The sequence below is a fragment of the Anguilla rostrata genome, chromosome 1 (genome assembly GCF_018555375.3).
Source record: "Anguilla rostrata isolate EN2019 chromosome 1, ASM1855537v3, whole genome shotgun sequence".
NCBI lineage: Eukaryota > Metazoa > Chordata > Actinopteri > Anguilliformes > Anguillidae > Anguilla > Anguilla rostrata.
The window spans coordinates 31,541,781-31,563,729 of record NC_057933.1 but is presented as its reverse complement, the minus strand read 5'-3'; the positions used below and the strand labels follow the sequence as shown (position 1 = coordinate 31,563,729).

The 21,949-nt window shown below is 39.7% G+C and overlaps 1 protein-coding gene across 2 annotated transcripts in view; it reads right to left on the bottom strand.

The window, feature by feature from the left end:
- Nucleotides 1–21,949, bottom strand: part of grm1b (glutamate receptor, metabotropic 1b) — a 68,889-nt gene that overhangs the window by 28,800 nt on the left and 18,140 nt on the right. For both annotated transcript variants that reach the window (XM_064334718.1, XM_064334726.1), the window contains exon 4: nt 1,748–1,983. In XM_064334718.1, coding sequence (XP_064190788.1) covers nt 1,748–1,983 — 236 coding nt within the window. The remainder of the gene's footprint in view (nt 1–1,747; nt 1,984–21,949) is intronic.

The window sequence follows — 21,949 nt, the reverse complement described above, 5'->3', positions numbered from 1 at the left end:
CAAATTTAAAATAGCTGTGATGTGCTACAATTTATATTTACGTTTATCCTCCAAAATGTTTTCTTTCATATACAATAAAACATACATATATATATATATGTATATATATATATACATATATATATAAAACATGGCCAGAGGTATGTGGACACCTGAAATCCAACATCTCATCCAAAATTATGGGCATTTGTACGAAGGTCCACCCTTAGCTGCTATAACAACCTCCACTCTTCTAGGAAGGCTTTTTACTAGATGTTGGAGAATTGCTGCAGGGATTTGCGTCCATTCAGCCAGAAGAGAAATATGTGAGGTTTGGCACAGATTGGGTGATTAGGCCTGGCTTGCAGCTGGCTTTCCAATTGATCCCAAAGATGTTGGATAGGGTTGAGGTCAGAGCTCTGTGCAGACCAGTCAAGTTCTTCCACACTGTTCTCAAAAATTCTATATGGACCTTGCTGTGTGTCTGGGAGCATTGTCATAATGAAACATGTAAGGGCCTTATCCAAACTGTTGGGGAAGCACATAATCGTCTAAAATGTCATTGTATGCTGTAGCTTTTCCTTTACTGGAACTAAGAGGCCTACCCCAAACCATGAAAAACAGCCCCAGACCTAGAGGTGTCCAGATACGTTTGGTCATATAGTGTAAATATAATAATATTATACAGTATGTATTGTTATGCATACATTGTGGAATGTATACAAAATTATGTATTATTTTAAGTAATTGCATTCTGCTATGCATGCATACCATTGCATATATGTAAGTGACAGTGATTAATATATTTTGAAATGCATGCCACACAATTTCACATTTTCAATTACTCAAAATATTATTGGAAGTAATATTTTACTGTATATTGAAACATGCTTTTTCAAAAAGGAAGAATGTGTTCTTATCGTTGTTCCTTGCATTTAGCTTGAAAACGTAAATATACGCCATAACAAAATGAGGAATATTCATCATAAAAAGCATAAAATGGCTAAAGATGAAAGGTATATATCATTGAAAGCCAGCTGATGAGAAGGTGATAGTGCTCTTTGCCAGTGCTTGTTTGTGCCCTCTTTAGCTATAGATCAAGCAGCATTGCTTTTAAAAGCGAGAGTGCCAGGAGATTTTAGATTACCTAGATCACCTTTTTTGTCGGCAGAGAGAATATTGAAGAAAAAATGAAAAGAAAGAAATAAAACAAAGTTATTATGCTGTTATTATGCTGCAAATTTGTAGACTAGCGCATTAAAATAATCCAAACTATGATCTATTACACTTGGATCACAGCATCTTTATAAAAATGTGAATCAGGTTTTTTTTTCCTTTTGCTTTCAAATTAATGAGTACAACTCATTTATATTCACAGCCCTCTGAATAAACTAGCCCTAGGACAGTGAGGCTTCATGCATCCCCTACTATGTGTGCTCTACCTGAATCAATCAAAAACCTTTGATACTTGTTAGATCATAATACTGTGATTGGTTCAAAGCATAGACCCAGCCTTGGTCCTGGAGATCCACCATCTCTGCTGATTTTTGTTGTCAGCACTTAGATTAAAGCAGTTGATTACACAGTTGACACACCTCACCATGTATGCTGAGTGTGAACTGGTTGCTAACTGTGTGATGATAACATCGCCAGGACCACAGTTGCAGACCCCTGGGTCCACATTCTGTGACATCTCTTCTGATAATACTTACTAAAGCACATGTATTCTGCATGGTGTGTGCATAACAACAAGCTTTTTTGTCTTTACCTGAGCAGTTTTTTCGAAAGTTTGTGTTTTCCTGTGGGTGTCCTGGAAGTCGGCACTGGAAACGGTGCTGCCAGAACTCTGCAAACCACGGGTTCCTGGTGTTGGTGTCCAGACGGAGTTTCAGGAAGTAGTCGTTGAAGGAGGTGACTTCGGCTGACTGTAGTTTTACAGTGATGCCACCCACAGCCTCCTCCTCATAGCCCTCCACCACCTCATCTCTGTCCGCCCAGCCGTCACTGGAGGGGGGAGAGAGAAAGTGGTCAGTAGAGTAAGTGGAGTATTGCCAGAGCAACTGCCAGAAGAAAATGCCAGAATTGTGTCCATGCCAACATTTTGGATTGTTTCTCGCTGCTTCTAAAATACATTTTAATTTAGTAATGAAGTTCTGACCAATCAGTGATCAGTTTACACTGTACTGCTGCTTTAGTGAAAATGTCCAAATTAAATGGAGAAACCCTCCCCCGGTGTGGTGGGGCTTCAAATCTGACAGGTGAGTCATCTTGCTGTTCTGATGGTAGGATATAATTCACACATGTGAGACCAAAGACAAGGATTGTAAATGAATAGAACTGAAAAGAATCTAATGTTGTTGGGGGAATACATTTTAGCTGTGCAAAAGTTGTAATTTTGGGATAAGTATATCTGCCTGGGCCATGAGAAAGCTGGGTCTATGTTGATCCTTTTTTAAAGTCTATGCCAAGGTGCTGGAAAGGAGGTTACGATCCCAGATTCAGGAGGAACAGTGCAGGTTTCGTCCATGCTGCGGAACAGCAGACCAGCTTTTTGCCCTCTCACAGATATTTTACAGGGCATGGGAGTTTGCCTAACCAGTCTATATATGTTTTGTCGATTAGGAGAAGGCATATGACTATGTGCCTGGAGGTGTATTGTGGGAGGTGCTGCAGGAGTATGGGGTGGATTTCAAGGTGCAGCCGAGTTACGGAGTGTGTCCAGTTTGGGGACATAAGAGTGGAATCCCTGCTGTTTGCAGATGATGTTGTCCTCTTAACCTCATCGTACCGTGACTTTCAATGTGCACTCGAACGGTTTGCAGTGGAGTGTGAAGCAGTCGGGATGAGGATCAGCACCTTCAAGTCTGTGACCTGTGGCCAAAAAGATGGCTTGCCCCCTTCAATGAGGGGGGAGTAACTACCCCACGTGGAGAAGTTCAAGTACCTTGGGGTCTTATTCACAAGTGAGGGAAAAAGGGATTCGGAGATCAACCGCCATCTAGGTGCAGTGGCTGCAGTATATAGGCACTGTATCAGACGGTGGTGGTGAAGAAGGAGTTGCGCCGAAAGGTGAAGCTCTTGATTTACCAGTCGATCTTCATTCCTACTCTCACCTATAGTCACGAGCTATGGGTAGTGACTGAAAGAATGAGATTACGAATACAACCGGCTGAAATGGGGTTCTTCCGTAGGGGCGCAGTGCTTACTCTCCTTGACAGGGTGAGGAGCTCAGTTGTCCTGGAGTTGTCAGTTGTCACTGCTCCTTTGCATTGAAAGGAGTCAATGGAGGTGGTTTGTGCATTTGAAAATGATGCCTCCTGGGCACCTCCCTCTGAAGCTGTTCCGGGCACGGCCATCAGGGAGGAGACCCAGGGGCAGATCTAGGACCCGCTGGAGGGATTATATCCACAGACTGGCCTAGGATTGCCTTGAGATCCACCGGGATGAGTTGGCGGAAGTGGTTGGGGAGAAGAATGTCTGGGCTGCTCTGCTTGCCCAGTTGCCACCACGACCCTGATCTGGATCAAACAGTTAGAAAATGGATGGATAGATAAAAAATAAAACAAAACAAGGGGGCCCCTTATTGTGAGCAGTCCAGGAAACTGTTAGAAACCAGTAGGTTGCAGTATTTTGACTGAAAACAGTACCTGAATTGTGCCATTAAATATCCAACTAAATAAATAGATAATACCTCAAGTGTAAGCAGTAAACATTTCTTGGCCTGGGACAATATGCTGCTTAACATACATAATTCTACACAAAAAATAACAATGAATAAATATTTACTTTCAGATTTTCAGAAAATATATGGAAGCAAAATAATTAAAAATGTGTGCTCTTTGACAAGAAAACCTGCTCTATTTCAATAAAACCTGCAGTTTAGATTCGTGAATTTTTGGTGCAGGGATACTTTGCGAGGATTCCTTTCATGCTGCTGGCTGCATATATAAATTTCCCTGAATGCCAATCCTTGCCAGTCTGATGTCAAATCTATAGAATGTATGCCTGCTGGAGACAAGAGTACAATATGAACAAAGTATAACTGCGAGATCAAGCCATTGAAATAATCTAGCTTTCTTCTCAAGATAACAGGGAGATTAAAGGACTGGATGCACAATGTGGCTATTCAGCACACCTTAGGGCATTTAACAATTTGTATCAAATGCTTTTATCTTCTCTTGCACTTGAAATGAAAGCCTGATCTTTTCACATCTGACACGTAGCGGCTTAATCCAAGTCCGTGTGATTACAGAAAAGTATAATTCCACTGAATATAAATGCATTTGGCACACATTATAAAAGGTGCTTACTTTTGAAATTTTTGTCAACCAAATTTCAGGACCATGTACAGTACAGCACGAGTAGCTACACTGACCCTAATTTTGTAGTCAGGCACCAAAAGGCAACCATTTTCTCTCAGTTAGAGTTACATCTCCTATCTGATTGGTGTAAACTCTCATATGTTCCTGCATGGCCTTAAGTGTGGAAAATAGACACTGGCTTCACTACAACTGTAATGCTCCCGGCATGTGAGTATGCCTGGCACTGTTACAACCCAAGAGGCATTCAGGCAGATTATACATTTGGAAAGAAATGGAAAAAGTAGAAAACAATGATCTAGTTTACTGTCCAGTGTTTCACGCCCTGTGTGTTTGCCAATAGGCTGATTACAGTGTTTTGGATTTTCTAGCAAATATGTTATTGAGTCAATTCCTGATATGCAGCTCAGGCACAAGGAATTGCCCAAGAACACAAAGAACATTTTCAAAGAAAAGCCAAGCCCTATGGGCCCATAAATTCCCTCTGATGACCAAGCTGTCTGCTATTCTGAAACATGTTCAATTAAATTTCAGGATTTCAAGAAAGTGTTATCACATTGAATGTGTTATGTAGCCAAGAACAGTCTACCATTTTGCATGTGAATATAAAGCCCCTTCATATTACTAAGTGGGCCAAGGTTACTTTAAGAGAAGAAATTTATGGACAGCCCCCTACGGAAATCTATTGATTCTAAAAAAAGATTATGGCCCCTCTTCTGGTGACAAAGGTAGCACAAACTGTGGGTACGAGTCAGATTGTGCATTCCTTCCTACACAAACTGATTTATTTATTTATTTATTTTTTTTTAATGAACATGAGTTAAGCAGTGGAATGGTGGGGGGGGGGGGGCAGGGGGGCAGGGGGGTGGGGGGTGGGGAGGTGTCAATAAAAACATATAACGCTGTGCTAATTTGGTGATGAATTATTTGCTTGCATTCTTATCATCCCAGACCACCTATTAGCCAATGGACACACATGAACATTGAACATAAAGAGCAGACAAGCAATCACACAGGACTGTTTGATGGATGTTGAGAGACAGACATAGATAGATAGATAGAGAGAGAGAGAGAGAGAGAGAGAGACCATCTCTAATCAAAATGGACTGTTTTTTAAATTATGCATTTGTTAAATAAATATAAATATTTATGTACAGTAGAGCATCTAAGATAAGATAGGGAATGGAGGCTGTTAGTAGGGAATGGTGCATTCTTACTGGTAATGCCAGTTTAATTAATTTTAATTTCATTGGAATTGCTAATAATGTTATTGGTACCACATTTTTAAATAAGTTATTCTAATCTGAATTTCATTAGAACCGGCTTTAGTTACATTTTTTTATTTTTTTAGTTAAATTTTTGTCTTTGCGGTTTATTTTTATATCATAGAGGAAGATCGGGTTTATTATCAACGTCCACTTTTACAGCACCTAGCATGATACACAGTGATGCATTCAAGTGTGTACAACCGAAAAATACACAAATTAATAATACGCAGATGCTTACGTACATGAGAGTACAGGCAATATCCTATGGTTTGTCGTGTATATTTCAGCATGTCTATTGTGTTGTGCCAGATGGGTGCTACTAATACTAACTCTACACTGTCTTTGCAATAACGCAGAGATATTTTTTTTCCTTTGCATATTTGCATTTAAGCCTACATTTTTTTAACAACCGTCTCTTGTCAGAAAATTTGGTCGAAAGTGCTTAATTTACTACCATCCAAGTTATTGCTAGAGTTTGCCAAATGCACCTTGGCAGTAAAAACAGGCTCTCATATCTTAATAGAACACAGTATTGCTTCAGTGAGCAAACAATGCCCCACAAACAGATAAACTTATCAGAAATAAGGCAAATAACAAAAATACTTACTGTATTTTTGACTTTCTAGATTACCACATTCTCAAAAAAGAAAATGAAGAACAGATATGCTAAGTAGATGAAAAATAAGAATACAAAGATAAAAATACTATTTTTAAAATAAATAAATCAAGCTACTGACACCTCAATAAATCAGCCATAGGAGCACACAATGAAATTAATCAAACAGAGTGTGGCACCAGGATGCATGACAGGAGCACCACCTTTATTGTGCGCTGTCTGCTCATCATCTCAGGTGTCTCAGTAACCTGGCAGAGCTGCAGGGCCGGGGCCCGCACTGGCCCCACTAATAGGCAGGGTAGCAGTTGTAACTCATTGCCAATTTGGGCTGCTGTTACTCATTGTCTAATCATTGGGCTTTATAAAATGCCTTGCTCCCAGACCAAAAGGTAGAGATATGGGAGGGTTTAACTGGTACAGGGTCATCACTCTCTAGTGGCCCTCGATGGTTGATTGGGTGTATGTTGACTGTATACCAAAAGCTGCATATAAGAAGTCTTCCTCCGACTCAACAGGCTGATGACACCATGCATTTCAGAGGAGAATTACCCGTGGGGATTGTGTAACAATGCGGCTACAAATAGGTCATTGGACATTCCAAATGAGGGTGGGAATTGAATATGCTCAGCCCCATGTTGGGCACCAAATAAATGTTTTTTAAAAGTATGTGAGTAGAAATAATTAGGGCCACCAGTTTGGCTCCACCATGAGACCTGCAGGGATTTAAACTTGTATTTCAATGGCTATCCTCCAGGCATCCCCACAGTCAATCCAACAGCACAGTCAAGTGACTAACCCTATAACTGAGTTCATAATTGAAACATTTTTAAAAACTGTGGCATGTCCATGGTAACAAGTAATTGAACTGAATTTAACATGAGAGTGTTGTTTCTAAACATCGCTGTCAATCATCGTCTATGCTAAATTAGTGGCAATTACTTTATCAACTTAGATTATTGAGGTGGTGCAAATAAAATAGTTTGAGAAGGGGCCGCTAGACAAAGGCACTATTGTGACTTCTGGCTAAATTAAGCCATTATGCCATGGAAATTGCACAATGGAACTGCACTGAAGAACAATTTCATCATAGTTTTCAGTCCCTGACATACGCTTGCACAACCTTTAACCTTTCTTTTATCCAACGTTGAGAGTCAGTTAAATGATAAATTTACAGATCAGGAAATATAGGTATTGGTAAATGAGGTACAGTTTCCCAGCATCGTATTACAGCATAGGAATATAACACCAACAGAGAGGATAGAAATTTGGAGTGACATCACACACAAAATTTATTCATTCAGTATAATAAAATGAACAACAGAGGATGTAAGGAAAAGATGGCATGAACAGCATTTTATGAATGATGGCATTTTATGAATCAAAAGAAAAACTTTACAAGGGCAAAAGACACAGGTGGTGGTCCAACTAAGGAAAGAACATTAACACTGACAAAACAGTGGGAGAAAAATCCCTGCAAAATGAGCAGTCCTGGGGATGGAAGGAATAGACATGGATGAAGTTGCGATGGGAGAAGGCCACAGAGCATCTGGAAGTAAAACTGTATTCACAGTTCATTATATGCCCGATACTGAATGCCTACGTAGAACAATGATTTAAATTGTTTAAATTCGGAACAGCATTTTCATGCTAACTGGTACCTAAGAACTTCAGCAGAAGTCTTACATCCTTTCAAGAAACCAAATATGCATTTCTGATTTTCCCCCCAAGGATGTGCATACAGCCCAGCACCTTTCTCCGGCATGCTGTGTGTGAGCTATGGGCTATATCAGCACAGACAATTTACTGCCTATTTTCAGCAGTTCAAAAATTCTCACACAGAGAGGGGAGTTGCAATTAATGCGTGCTTTAGTAAATTAAACAGAATACTAAATTGAACTAATTTACATAAGCTCCACCTTGTTTTATCGCATTCACTCCAGGTATACATAAGCATGAACACATTTAACTATGCATCGAAAAGGAAAGTTGCAGATAGATGTAATCCCCAAAAATTCTATTCTAATAGCGATTTTGTCCCATTGTGGCCATTTAGATCCGGCTAACATATTGCTTGCTGACCTTGTAGCAGCAGAAAGCAGCCACAATCCTTTAGTTAATCTGGCCCTGCCTGGTTGTGAAGAAGGCGTTCGCCATGGCACCACCCACACTGTGTCTTACTAGGGCCCCCAGAGAGGAGCCACCTGCGGCAGACGCGGAGCCTGTAACTGACATGTCCCGGGCCGCAAAGCCGAACTGACCTAGACGTGTGCCCTGGAGATGGGAAGCAACCGTGACTGTGACCTGTCAGGACATGTGACTGCCACTCACTGTAGCACAGTACGGTGCGGAGTGGCTGCAGTCAGAAACAGCTCCAGCAGATCCATCGGATTTGAATTCTGTACTGATGAATAGAAGCTGTCGGGTAACTCACAAGGATGCATTTTTTGAGTGAGGCACATTTCAGCCATTAGAAGGACAGAGCAGGGAGTAGCATATGGAGAAGAGATCAGCGGGGCTTCGGGTTGGGTGGGGTGGGGTGGTGTGGGGGCCACGGGGTGGGGGGGGGGGGGGGGTTGGTTGGCAGGTAGGGTGAGAGCTTGCCTGCAGAGGTGTTTTATTTGTACTGCTTTAATAAATAGGTGATGAAGATTCATGTGGGGATATCTCATGTGGCTTCACTATATATTTTTTTCCTCCGCCCTGAAACCATCTCATTCCTGCACAAAATGACCTTTAAAATGTATTACTGTATTATTCTCAAAGGAAGAGGCTAAAGCAAAGTACCAAATAGGCTTTTTTTGTATTGTATGTTTTTTACTGTATCTTTGTATCTTTGTCTGGGATATTTTTTTTTTTTTTTGGATAATTATGTACCCTGGTTTCTTTTGTTGATAGTTTCTTCCCTGTGTTGTAAAGCGTCTTTGAGATTGTGAAAAGCACTATATAAAATAAATGTATTATTATTATTTTTATTATTATTATTATTATTATTATTATTATTATTATTATTATTATTATTATTATTAATAAAACACAAGGTCTCATTGTTAGTGATGAGAGATGCTGATGTCAAGGTCACATGAGTTTTTATTTATTTATTTTATTTATATTTTTATGCATTTTAATGCATATACTATGTTTAAAATAACTATCATTATATTCTCTTCAAAGGGTGCCAGGGGTCATTCTATGAGGAACAACAGGGAAATTATTTGGCTGGATAGACCAATAGCAGGTTTTGGGTGCAAAAAGTATCTTATTATGATAATTTTATAAACTTTTAGATTTTGTATTATTTTCTGATCTATCGTGTGATTTGAAGAGTTCAGTCCGCTCCTTCCCTGGACCTTCACCTTGAATAACTATAGCCATAGTTCTCTTCAGACATTAAATATGTATGATACTCATAAATGCATGTGAAATATGAACCATAAAATCATTAACCTTGGGGACCTCGCCAGCAGAGAGGGAGGGACAGGGTGCAGTGACATCACATGAGGGTCTGTTCGCTGCCTGTGTTCCGTATCTATGGTTATACACTTTGTTGTACGTCGCTCTGGATAAGAGCGTCTGCCAAATGCCTGTAATGTAATGTAATGTTATCTGGGGGCTGTAACAAGTCATTTTCTCCACCCTTCAAACAGTCCCTCTGTGTGCTGCCTTCACACTGGCAGACCATCTGTCTTGATGCATCCCTCCAGTTCAGGGCACCATGTCAACCACGGCCTGTTCCAAACCATTCCAGCGGGTACTGTTAAATATACACAAGCACGGATGAGCCACCATGTTGTCTGTATCATTGGAAGAGCATAAAAAATCTTATAGGAATTGCAACTGGCTTGAGTGTGATATGTGTGCTGCCATGCACCAGAGGATTCACAAAAATGGTGACTAATTTGATGAGCCTTTAATAATCTTTGTTCTAGGAACAGCTGTCCAATCACCACAATAATAGGTCTCTGGTATGAGAAAGGAATATAGGTCCAAAGATGTTCTTGGTGTTCCCAAACATACCAGCCATTTGCAAGTACATTTGTATAAATACATTTTAATTTAGCAGTTTATGTGACTTTCACAGTACATTATTATTGTATTCGTCTGTATGTTCTTGTGGGCATGTGCGAAATGCGCCACTGATAACAGTACAATATTAAACTGATAGATTTTAAAGTATATGTGCTTTATTTTGATACATAAAAAATAAGTTCGTCATAATTTTCTCATAATTTGAAATATTTTTAAAGAGTTAAACATATTAATCTTTGTCTCTCACATTTTTCACTAACTTCACTAACTTCTTAAATGTGTCAGTATCATTTAATGTTAAAATCAATTGATTTCATGTGTTTGTAGCAGCTGGATCAGGGCAAAGAGTTAGTCAGATAAACAGACCTGGGGATTTTGTAGTATGTGAGAACAGATAGACAGAAAAGAGCTTCAAGCTTCAGTGCCATTGGTAACAGAAGGTACCATGGGACTGCAATAATAATCAGACAGACAGTTTCACTGTCACTGCCACTGTCACCCCAGGCATGGCTCAGATACTCTGTCAGAAAGAGAGATACCATTCAAGCACATACTCACAGGCTGATGGATGTGATGTTGGTTGTTAGGGTGTTTCCTGTCTATAATATTCACACCTGTCACCAGCACTCAGTGGAAAAATAATGCTTGTCAAAATATGACTATTAAAAGCTATGAAATATGGTTCATATGATAGAATATACAGCTTTAAATATAACTTCAGAAAGTTTTTCAAAAAGTATTTTTTGCATCAGAAATGCGCTGAATGTATTGTGTTGATGAAGTAGAAAATGGGCCACAAATCACAAAACCTTTCCTAAATTCTTATTACTCTGGATCTTAATAAAAAGAGGGGTTCATGAAACATGCACAGGCCATTTTGTGCGTATTCCATGTGTATCAAAGGATGAATGCCAACTGTTCGTAAATTGAATGCGTGTACCTGTTCATGTTGATTTGCACAAGGAAACACCCTAGCAATCTCATAAAAGGCAGGCAATCTGCAGGGTCGCGTGCAGACATCAGCCATTCATTGTTCTCCACAAACTTGTGTGCCTCATATATGTGGTCCCTAAAGACACTCTCTCTCCCCAAGCACGATTAGCCAAGTAATCCAAAAGCAACAAATACTCCAGCGTTCGGTTCGGCTGCACATTTGTGGGTGGTTATATATCATTATGAATAATCATAAATCCCATTTATCATTAAAATAAATTAATTACATTACAGGCATTTAGCAGACGCTCTTATCCAGAGCGATTTACACAACTTTTTTTTTTTTACATAGCACTTTACATTGTATCCATTTATACAGCTGGATATATACTGAAGCAATGCAGGTTAAGTACCTTGCTCAAGGGTACAACGGCAGTGTCCTTACCCGGGAATCGAACCTGCGACCTTCGTTACAAGCGCAGTTCCTTACCCACTGTGCCACACTCCGTCCTCCGTTACTCTTGTTTCCAACAAGGTTATTATTGTACATAAAACTAAGTGGAAAAGTGTGTGAGGGAAAAATAAACATCATAAACTGAAATAAATTAAAAAAAAGAGTTTTTAAAAAACGGAATATATTATTATATTAATATAATTGCATTGATAAACACTTGTTAACGTGAGGTCTGTAACTACTTAAAATGACTTTGCCTGGATAATAAAGCACTCTAAATAAAAACATCCTCTGCATATGCTTATTTGTGTACATAGATTTTGACCTTACCAAAGAACAAAATTATGAATGGCAAATGTTCATGGAAACGTTTGTAAGCAGTTAACAATAAAATCTGATTGTATGCATGTTTCAGGAAAGAGGTCCATTATTTCCAATTTTAAGATGTAACAGGACAAAATGTGAAATGGGCAAACATTCAAGGTGGAGTGAATACTTTCTAAGGCACTATAGGTGTTTTTTGTGTGTGTGCGCGCGCGCGCGTGTGTGTGTGTGTGTGTGTGTGATTTTTAAGTACATGCATGATGTATATTGGTTATTTACATGTAGTGAACAACATTATTTGGAAAAACCAATAGAGACGCTTAGAGGGGTGTTGGACCACCATGAGTGGTTAATACAGTCTGTATGTGGCGGGGCATAGACTAACACTGCACAGGATGATTGCAGCACCAGTCTTCCATGAGAAAGTCAAGTAACGCACATTTTGTTGATGGAAGGAGAAACGTTGCCTACGGCATTGTTCCAGAATAATTCATAAAATCTTAATGCCATATATGGAGTGAAGACGATCACTCAGTACCATTATACAATGATTGATATTCACTCAGAAAGTAAAGTATACCAAGTCTATTCCAGGAAAATTGGTAACACTGCTGATCCACCCTTAACTGTTCTTAGTTAGAACAGTTTTATCTACATGTTTCATTTTGGATTTGGTATGTTTTAAAAACATACAGACAGAAATCATAAAGTACAGAAATCTACTACATATAAAACATACAGTATCAATACATACACTATATGACCAAAGGTATCTGGACACCCCTTGGTCTGGGGCTGTTTTTCATGCTTTTGGCTAGGGCGCTGTTTCAGTATGACAATGCCCCCAGACACACAGCAAGGTCCATATAAAAATGGTTTTGTTGAGAAAGGTGTGTAAGAAATTGACTGGCCAGCACAGAGCCCTGACCTCAATTCCATCCAACACCATTGGGATCAATTGGAAAGCCAACCCTGAACCAGGCCTAATCACCTAATTAGAGCCCACCCTTACTAATGCTTTTCTGGCTGAATGGAAGCAAATCCATGCAGCAATGCTCCAACATCTAGTAAAAAGCCTTCCCAGAAGTAGTAGAGGTTGCTATAGCCACAAAGGGTGCACAAACTCCATATTAACGCCCATAATTTTGGATGAGATGTTGGAGTCCACATACTTTTGGCCATGTAGTGTGTATATTGTATGTATGTTTTATATTTTATTATATTTTATAAAAATATAATATAATATATTTTATATTTCATTCTGTACTATACAGTACAGAAATATAATTCATTGAAAATAGGAGGGAAAACAAGAAGTATAGACAGCACTGACATTTTGAATGAAATATTGCCTGCGTCAAATCTGATCAAACGTGAATAAATCAGCCTTACATTATAGCGCTGTACACTGACAGGCTGGAAAATAGGAGAGGCAGCTTCAATTCCTCTATGACCTCTTTTTCATCTTCAGTTTGCCATTGGAGTATGAATATGACCCAGCACCTGCTCCTGTGGGCTATAACCCACATTACCTGCAGTAATATTCTCAGGGTAGGAGTACAAAAGACAGATGGTGCAGGAGGATTTAATGAAAATTCTTTTCACCTAGAAACAGCAATGATCAAGCACAGAGCTTTTACTTCTAAAAACAACAAGCCCCACTTTGCTTACAAAAGCCTAGTAATGTTACATGAAAAAGCCACATATAGCTTCTGATTTATAATATAGCCATGGAACTGTGTGACTATTGCACTTGCAGATGTATATTTGAACCATTGTGTCTGCGTCTTCTCAACATTGCCCAGATGAAGACTGACAGCCAAATGACATAGGCCTTTTAAGACTGTTTTTTCAACAATAAAGACAGTTCCTTTCCATTTCTATCTAAGAATGGCATGGTTTAAATTCACACTTTTATCCAGTTCATCGTCCTTTTTCATGCACCTTGATAACAGAATATTATTATACATGTTTTTTTTACTTTCTGAGCAAGACTGCACACGCTGAGGGATGATCGGGTGAGTACCTGAAAAGTACCTAAATTGCAGTGTTACCACTTCTTACAGTACTATTAGATGCAACACTTTTTGTGCTTTCCACAGTACTAATATAAAAATGACCAAAAGCCTCTGAACAGCTTTTTAGTCTTGCAAGCTCATTTTAACTCTCAGTCATTCAAGGACTGCTCAATAACATGGCCCAAATTCGAGCGAGCTGGAATTGTAATACATTACAGTGTATATTTAAAATCCCCCTTTGGGCAATGATAAACCTATTATCGTTGCACAAGTTCCACTTTAGGCTACAGTGGTTGGTCACTGCCATATGTCACTCATCCCAGGTGGCTGAAATTGGCCTTCTGTATTAATCAGCACAGTTCACCTTAATGAGGATGAGGACATGCGGCACTCAGTATCTATGCTGTGTGATAGGTGTGTTGAATTGGGAAGGGCAGCACAGGAACACCGATGGCTGCTCGTGTTGAGGACACTCAGGCTACTGTCCAGCTCTCCCTGACTATCTCAAGGCTGCTCAGACAACGGAAGCCTTTGAGGCAGGGCTTAAAACAATCCTCTTCCACTTGGCCTCTGCTTCACCAAAGCCCTATACATCACATAACCCATGTATTGCAGAGTGTGCCCACATCTCTCTGTTTGTGGCCCTGCCTATTGTGCCTATTTATTTCCACTGTTTTAACAATGTACTCAAAGCAAATCATTTTGGTTCAAAGAACAATCCTCAGAGCACTGGGCTAGCCAGATGACATTCTGTGAGACTTATTTTTATTCAGATATTCACGTTCACAAACAGGTTGTCTGCTATAAGCATTGGCATAATATGACCACAGCTTTATAAAGGCATAACTCTCGTTTCTTTGCCAAGGTTACTCTATTTCAGGTGTATGCTGTATGGCTGGATTTTAATATATGTTCAGTGTCATTTGATATACTAAAACTTGTTTCCCATATTTAATTTTTTTTGTATTACACAGCTGGCTTGGATATTTTCTGTAAGCAACCTAACAGGCCAGCAAACTGGGAAATAAACATCAAGCCCCAGCTACTGCTTGCTGTCAGGGCCCATCTGCAGGGCCCGCCTGGACTTGCCCATTGTCTTTCCCACCTGCCACAAAGTTACCACACCTGGCTCTCTTTGATATCGCATTAATCCAACCTGCCCTGGGAGCTTGTCATATGTTTTGAACGATGAATTCATGTGGGTGTGCCTTATTGTTTTCATTAATTTGTTTGCATAAATAAATACAAGAAGACATGTTATGCTTTCTTAATTAATTTCCTGAAATTGAAGGGCAAAGTTTCAGAGTAGTAATCTAACAAGACTCCATCCCCCTCCTCCACTCATTTCTCCTTGACCCAGAAAGCAGCTCAGCCTGGCCGATGTTCCATTCATTGTCCATGGAGACCTCAGTAGAGGCCAGATGCTAAAAAAAGCTTTCTGCTGAAATAAAACAGGGGGACACGATGGTGCACAGTCGAGACATTCGGCTGCTATGATGAGATTGAGGCATGGGAGCTAGCACACTAAACTCTGTACCTGATGGTGGCCATGGGAGAGAGAGGCTTAATGATCCCCAAAATGGAAGGAACCACCAGATGATCTCCACCAGTGACTCACATGAACCAACCAAAAGGCTAAAGGCTGAATTCAACCAAAATTTGTCCTTAACTTAGACTCAGAGTTATGCAAGTGTTAGGGAGTTTTTTGAAAAAGGTTGATTGAATGCAGGCTTTTGTACTTCATATCGAAACACTAAGACATAAAGTATAATCAAACAATTAACCACATGATAGCATCACCCATTATGGAGTTCATGAAGCCCCATTCTCCCATCATTACTTCATTGCTATTGGTTTGAATCCTGGGAGTGATCCTTGTGCAACCACACTGTGTTCAACATTTGTTCTAATAAAATACTTCAGGTTTTAAAAATGTGTTGTTGAATGTGTATGTTATTAAATTGTAGGCCACCACCTTGGCAAAACAAAAAAATATAAGTCTTCTAAAAAGACTTATATTTTCTCTTTTTAACATTAAAATCCCTGCATACCAAGCCCTAGAACACTGCATCACCCTTTTGTGTAAGGATTCACTTGGTCTGCCTCTCAGTTCAGTTAATCTAGTATACAGACGGGTGACAAATTAAAAGAAAAACCAACATGAAGTGTTTTATAAGGTGTTGGACCACTATGAGCCGTCAGACCAGCTTCAATGCACCTTGGCATAGATTCTACAAGCCTCTGGAACTCTACTGGAGGGATGGGACACCATTCTTCCAAAATATATTCTTTCATTTGGGGATTTGATGATGGTGGTGAAGAGTGCTGTCAAACACGTCGGTCCAAAATCTCCCTTAAATGTTCAATTTGGTTGAGATCTGGTGACTGAGAAGGCCATAGCATATGATTCACATAATTTTCATGCTCATCAAACCATTCAATAACCCCTTGTGCCCTGTGGATTGGGGCATTGTCACCCTGGAAGAAACCACTTCCTTCAGGATAGAAATGTTTCATCATAGGATAAAGGTGATCACTCAGAATAAATTTGTATTGATTTGTAGTGACTCTTCCCTCCAGGGGGACAAGTGGACTCAAACCATACCAGGAAAATGCCCGCCACAGCATAACAGAGCCACCAGACCCCCTCACTGTAGGGGTCAAGCATTCAGACACATTCGTACACCACACATGCACTTGCCCACTTGTTGAGAATATAGTGAAGAATGACTCTTCTGACCATATCACTTTTTCCACATCTCTATAGACCAGTGCCTGTGGTTTTTGCACCACTGAACTCTCAAATGTGTATTTGTCTTTGTAATGAAGGGTTTATGCACTGCAAGTAGGTATAATATCCCTCTCTATGTAGTTGTTGACAGACTGTTCTTGCTGACAGACTGATCATGTCTTGCATTGGTCAGAATAGTGTTCACTGCCTGAACTGAACTGTGTTCTTGACTAGAAATAGCTGTACGAAATGAGTATTGTACCTTACTGAACATGTGTTTTGTAGTCGTCCAATGACCATGATATGCACTTTTGTACGTCGCTTTGGATAAAAGCATCTGCTAAATAAATGTAATGTAGTGCATTGACATTCTCAGTAACCTGAGGAAGAGTTGATCTTCTGTTTTCTTACATATCACAATAATGCACAAGCATAACAGTCATTGAATGTGCGCTTTAAACCACAATTTCCGACCCTGTTTACTAATGTCTTTCCCATAGATTTCATTGGTCCTATTGAAACACTAGCCAGGCTTTGTGATTGAAGTTCTTGCCATCCACACTCCAATAATCAACCTTTTTCAAAGTCACTTAGATCTTTTCCTCTTACCGTCTTGACACAATATCAAGGTCAACTGGGCCTGCTCAGCATTTTTATACATGCCACAGAGTGTGATAGAATGTTAATTGCTTAACTTTATCATGCACTACACCTGCATGTAAGCATCTGCATTTGTTATGTTTCTCTACTCAATTATTCATGTTTTTCCTTTGTCACCTATCTGTACATAAAAGTTTAAAAAGTAGTAGCAGCGACTTCCGGTTTGGCTCCAGCTAAGATGGCTGCGTAGTTTTTCTACTCCCGCTTCCAACATTCTAAATGTAATATTTTTCACAACAGACAACTTAATTTTTTCCACTCAAACGGTCAATTCAACCGATGGACGCACCAGAGAAAAGACTGGCGGGAGAAATGACTACCGGTACCCCTTCGCCGCAGAACACGACGATCAAAAAATCTAAGAGGAAACTCAACATGCTAACGGCTATCGACGAAACAGGCACAGAGACCTCTGACACACAATCAACAGCACTGGTAGACCTGACGATCTCAATCAAGGAGCTCAAGGTCAGTCTCTCTGAAGTTTGAACGTTCAAGCTATCCGCTCAGACATATCTACTTTTAAGTCCAAATTACTGAAGATTGAATCTGAAATGGAAACCATTAACACCACATTTGTAACCGTCTCTAAGCGCACTGATATTATTCAGGCCGCACAGAGGCAGGACAGGGACAGAATAGCGAAAAATGAAAAGGAACTTACCAATCTCACCAAGTCTCTGGCTGAAATTTAAGACCGCAATAGACGCTCTAATTTACGGCTGGTGAATCTCCCTGAGAGTGCCGAGGGTGAAAACGCCATCGTCTTTCTTCAAACCAATCTCCTTAAATGGTTTCCATCACTTGCTGGCAGAGGTCCGATAGAAATAGAGAGAGCTCACCGCATTTATGGCCCGAAGACCCAGAATGGCAGCGGTCAGGGGAAACCTCACACACTTATTTTCAAACTGCTTCGTTACACGGACAGACAGGCCATTTTGCAGGCGTACAGGGAACCTGGAGCTAAGCCAACTTACGGACAGACTCAGCTGCTTTTTTCCCCTGATTACTCAAGACATACATCGGAGCACTGCAGAGCCTTTGCCCCACACATGGCCGTTCTCCGTCAGAAGGCTATTTCACACTTCTTGTTGTACCCTGCCACCCTGAAGGTAACTCACAACAACCACACAACCGAACTGAAGTCTCCAGAGTACGCGGAACGTTTCGTCCGAGAACCGTGAGGCTGTTCTCATGTACTTTAAACCAACTATTGCTATCATATTAGTAATCTGTAGGCATATAGGGGCTGGTCAAGGATGGACTGTGAATTGCTTTTTTTTTTCTTGACTACCTCTTTTAGTGCCTATATATGCACTCTCTTATTTCGGAAGAAAATCGGCCCTGTGGCGGTTCAGTTTTTCTTACATGGACAGATCAACCGGTGCATAATGTGGTAAGACTGTTTAGCTCATAGCTACTTTGCTAACCTACAATTGGGAACATGCTACAAACTTCGGTTCTTTTATCTGTCTATAATTACGCTGTTTTTTCATTTCTAGTGTAAGCCATTACCCCGCATGTTTTATTAAAGACTCAAAGAACGGTTCATCATTTAAAAAACTATTTTTAAGTTACTTAAAGTAATAATCTCTAAGATTTTCATTCAAATAAATGTCTGTTAAGTCACTATCTATCGATGAATTAGGTAACACAATAGTGATTGGGCCTATTATTATATTAATTTATATTATTATTATTATTATTATTATTATGTCTGTGGCGACATTCCCTGGAAAAAATCACAAGCGGCACATAGATAGTGACGCGTTTTCCATCACCCATCAGTGGTTGGTCCGCCAGAGAGGGTAGGCGGAGCTAACGCAAAAGGCTTGCTCTTCAACTCACTTGTGTCTGAGCGGCGTACTGTTTTTTCCGGTGTCTGCTAGCATTAAAGGTGGGGGGGTTATGGAACCGTAATATGTTTTTGTGTAACATGAGAGGTCATATTATTTGTTAATGTAGATTTCGTATTACATTTGATGACAATGTAATGTTACTAAATTACATAGCTATTTGCACAGTTAATGCTAGCTACCGGACCATGTCAATAAAGGCAACATTAGTTTAGACAACGTTGCGCACAGTATCCATCTCTCATATCAGATAACGTTGCGTTAGCTAGCTAGCTAATGTAATTAACACAATCTAATGTCAGCTAACAATCAGAAAAAAACGTGGACGTACCAACCTCGCAAACTGTCTCTCGAATGCAATGCTACCTTGTTGCAGCGTTGCAATGTAGCTAAATAAAGGCCAGTTCAGATCAATGATTCGCAACGAGACTGGATGCAACTTGCAAAATTCCAAGACGTCTGATTGTAAACGCTCTAAAACTGCATTTGGCGATTTGACAAGGTGGGTCTTTTGAGACCCTAGGCAATGGCTTCAGAGGCTCTGCAACTAACCAGTTCACACCGCTGCAATTTTCTCTGTAACATTCTAAAACCGTTTCGTCTCATTGCGAATCATTGATCTTAACTGGCCTTAACGTTGCCGTTATTTACATTGCCATCAATTTCATCAATATATAAGCTGGGGTATAGGTGGAGCAGAGCCGGGTCTGATTTCTATGTAAAGATGTCAAGCCGGAGAAAACTAAATAAAAGAATACGGCAGTATGGATTAGCGTTGTTATTATTTTATTACGCTTCCTCATATGTTCCTTCAGCCTTGATGCCCTTTTTTATGAAATCTCCTTTGTTTTTGTTTTGTTCTTCTTATTCTGATTGCTAATTTAACACCCAGCTCAGCTTTATTCTCGAACAGTTTAGCTAGCAAAACCAGAAACAAGGCAGTTGTTTCAAAAATATCACATATCATTCACAATGATGATGCACGAGATAAATAATTGCACTAGCCACAGCGAATCCTGCGAATTATTCTCTGCAGTGTAAAGATGTTCATACCAAGAAAAAGGTGGATAAAGAACGTTTGTGGAAATTGATCATCACTAATTCTACCCCAGGTCTGCTACAGCATTTTAACCCGGCTCGGCAGTGCAAAGACAGCTTAAGTTAGCCTAATGTTAGACAATGAATGAGTATGTACATAACGTTACTTGTATAACAACCGTTTTTTATTCAGTAAATAATAAGTGTAATAGTTGGCATGGCCCAGGTGCCAACTGACTGACGTCACACAGGCGACACTGGCTGGATCCGGTTGGATCTATGGGAAGTGAGGTCCAAAAACACACCTGCAATTACTGCTTCTCGCCATTGGTACCGCCAAAGAGAACAAAACTGAAATCTTCAAGATTGTAACTTTAACCATTCAACACGGAGATAGCTCTGCTCTTATTCCCTTAACGCTATCCTTTTACTGTTACTTGGTACCCATATGTAGCATATCACCAAATATTTGTAAAGAGGGATGCTCTTTGATTTTATTATCTCTCACATTTTGTTGTTTAAGTGCAACATACAGGATAGTTAACAAAGTGAATTTAATACGTAGTTAGGAAACCATTCCTCCTCACGCTCCCTCTCGACTGTGAATATACTCCTGGCATTATGTTGTCTTCTAGTGGCTACTGGGTAACCCCATATTACTTTATTTTCTCTGCCATAGGCATTTGATACGAATCAACAACTGTAAATTGTCATACTTAAATCTATATGGATTTTGGAAGCGTGGACTAACCTCTTAGTTCGATCCAAAGAAGTACTGAGGTTATTGTTTTGCCGGTCATAGCAAGGACGTTCCTTATATGTCTTGGTCGACTGGCTAATTTTTCTTTCTTTTTTTCTTTTTTTTACTTTTTCTTTTTTTGTTCTATTTATTCCATGTTCGACACTGCACATATGATCTATGTATACTCAGGGGGGTATTTATTTTGTCCTGCTGATCATCATTATAATTTCTGGTTTGACCCTACACAGCATTATATTATAGATGATGGCTGATTACACAGCAGTATCGTGGAATATTAATGGTGGAAATGGACCTATCAAGCGGGCCAAATGTCTTGATCTCCTACATCGTAAGAAAATTCAAATTGCGTTCATACAGGAGACCCAGGAGCCTAACTCTCTCTGGAGGGGACTCAGAGGGAAGGTTTTGCTATGCTTATCTCACACTCAATAATAAGAAATTTTGCTTTGCCTCACTGTATGGCCCTAATGACTTTGATCAGACATTCTTTGTTTATGCAAAATTGGAATTACTTCAGTTTGATGATACTAAGCTTGTTTTAGGGGGAGATTTTAATTTGACTGTTGACCCTACCCTAGATAAATCACATCAATCTCCACAACTCAAAACTCCCCCCTCCTTATCCTACCTCCATAATTTTATGAGTGATTTGAATATTGTGGATCCCTGGCGCCTTAGAAATCCTGGGGTAAAGGATTTTACCTTTTTTTCCGGCCGCCATATAACATATTCACGGATTGATTATATTTTTGTTTCGCCCAGTTGTTTGAAATATGTTACTGCTACTGAGATCCTTCCTATGCTATTATCCAATCACGCTCCTGTGCTGCTCACTCTGTCCCTCACTCCAACTATTCCTCGATCCAAAAGATGGCGTTTTAATGTATTTCTTCTTAAAAATGAACAATTCATGCTCTCAATCATTCAAGAACTTAAACTATTCATTTGTTTGAATGATACTCCT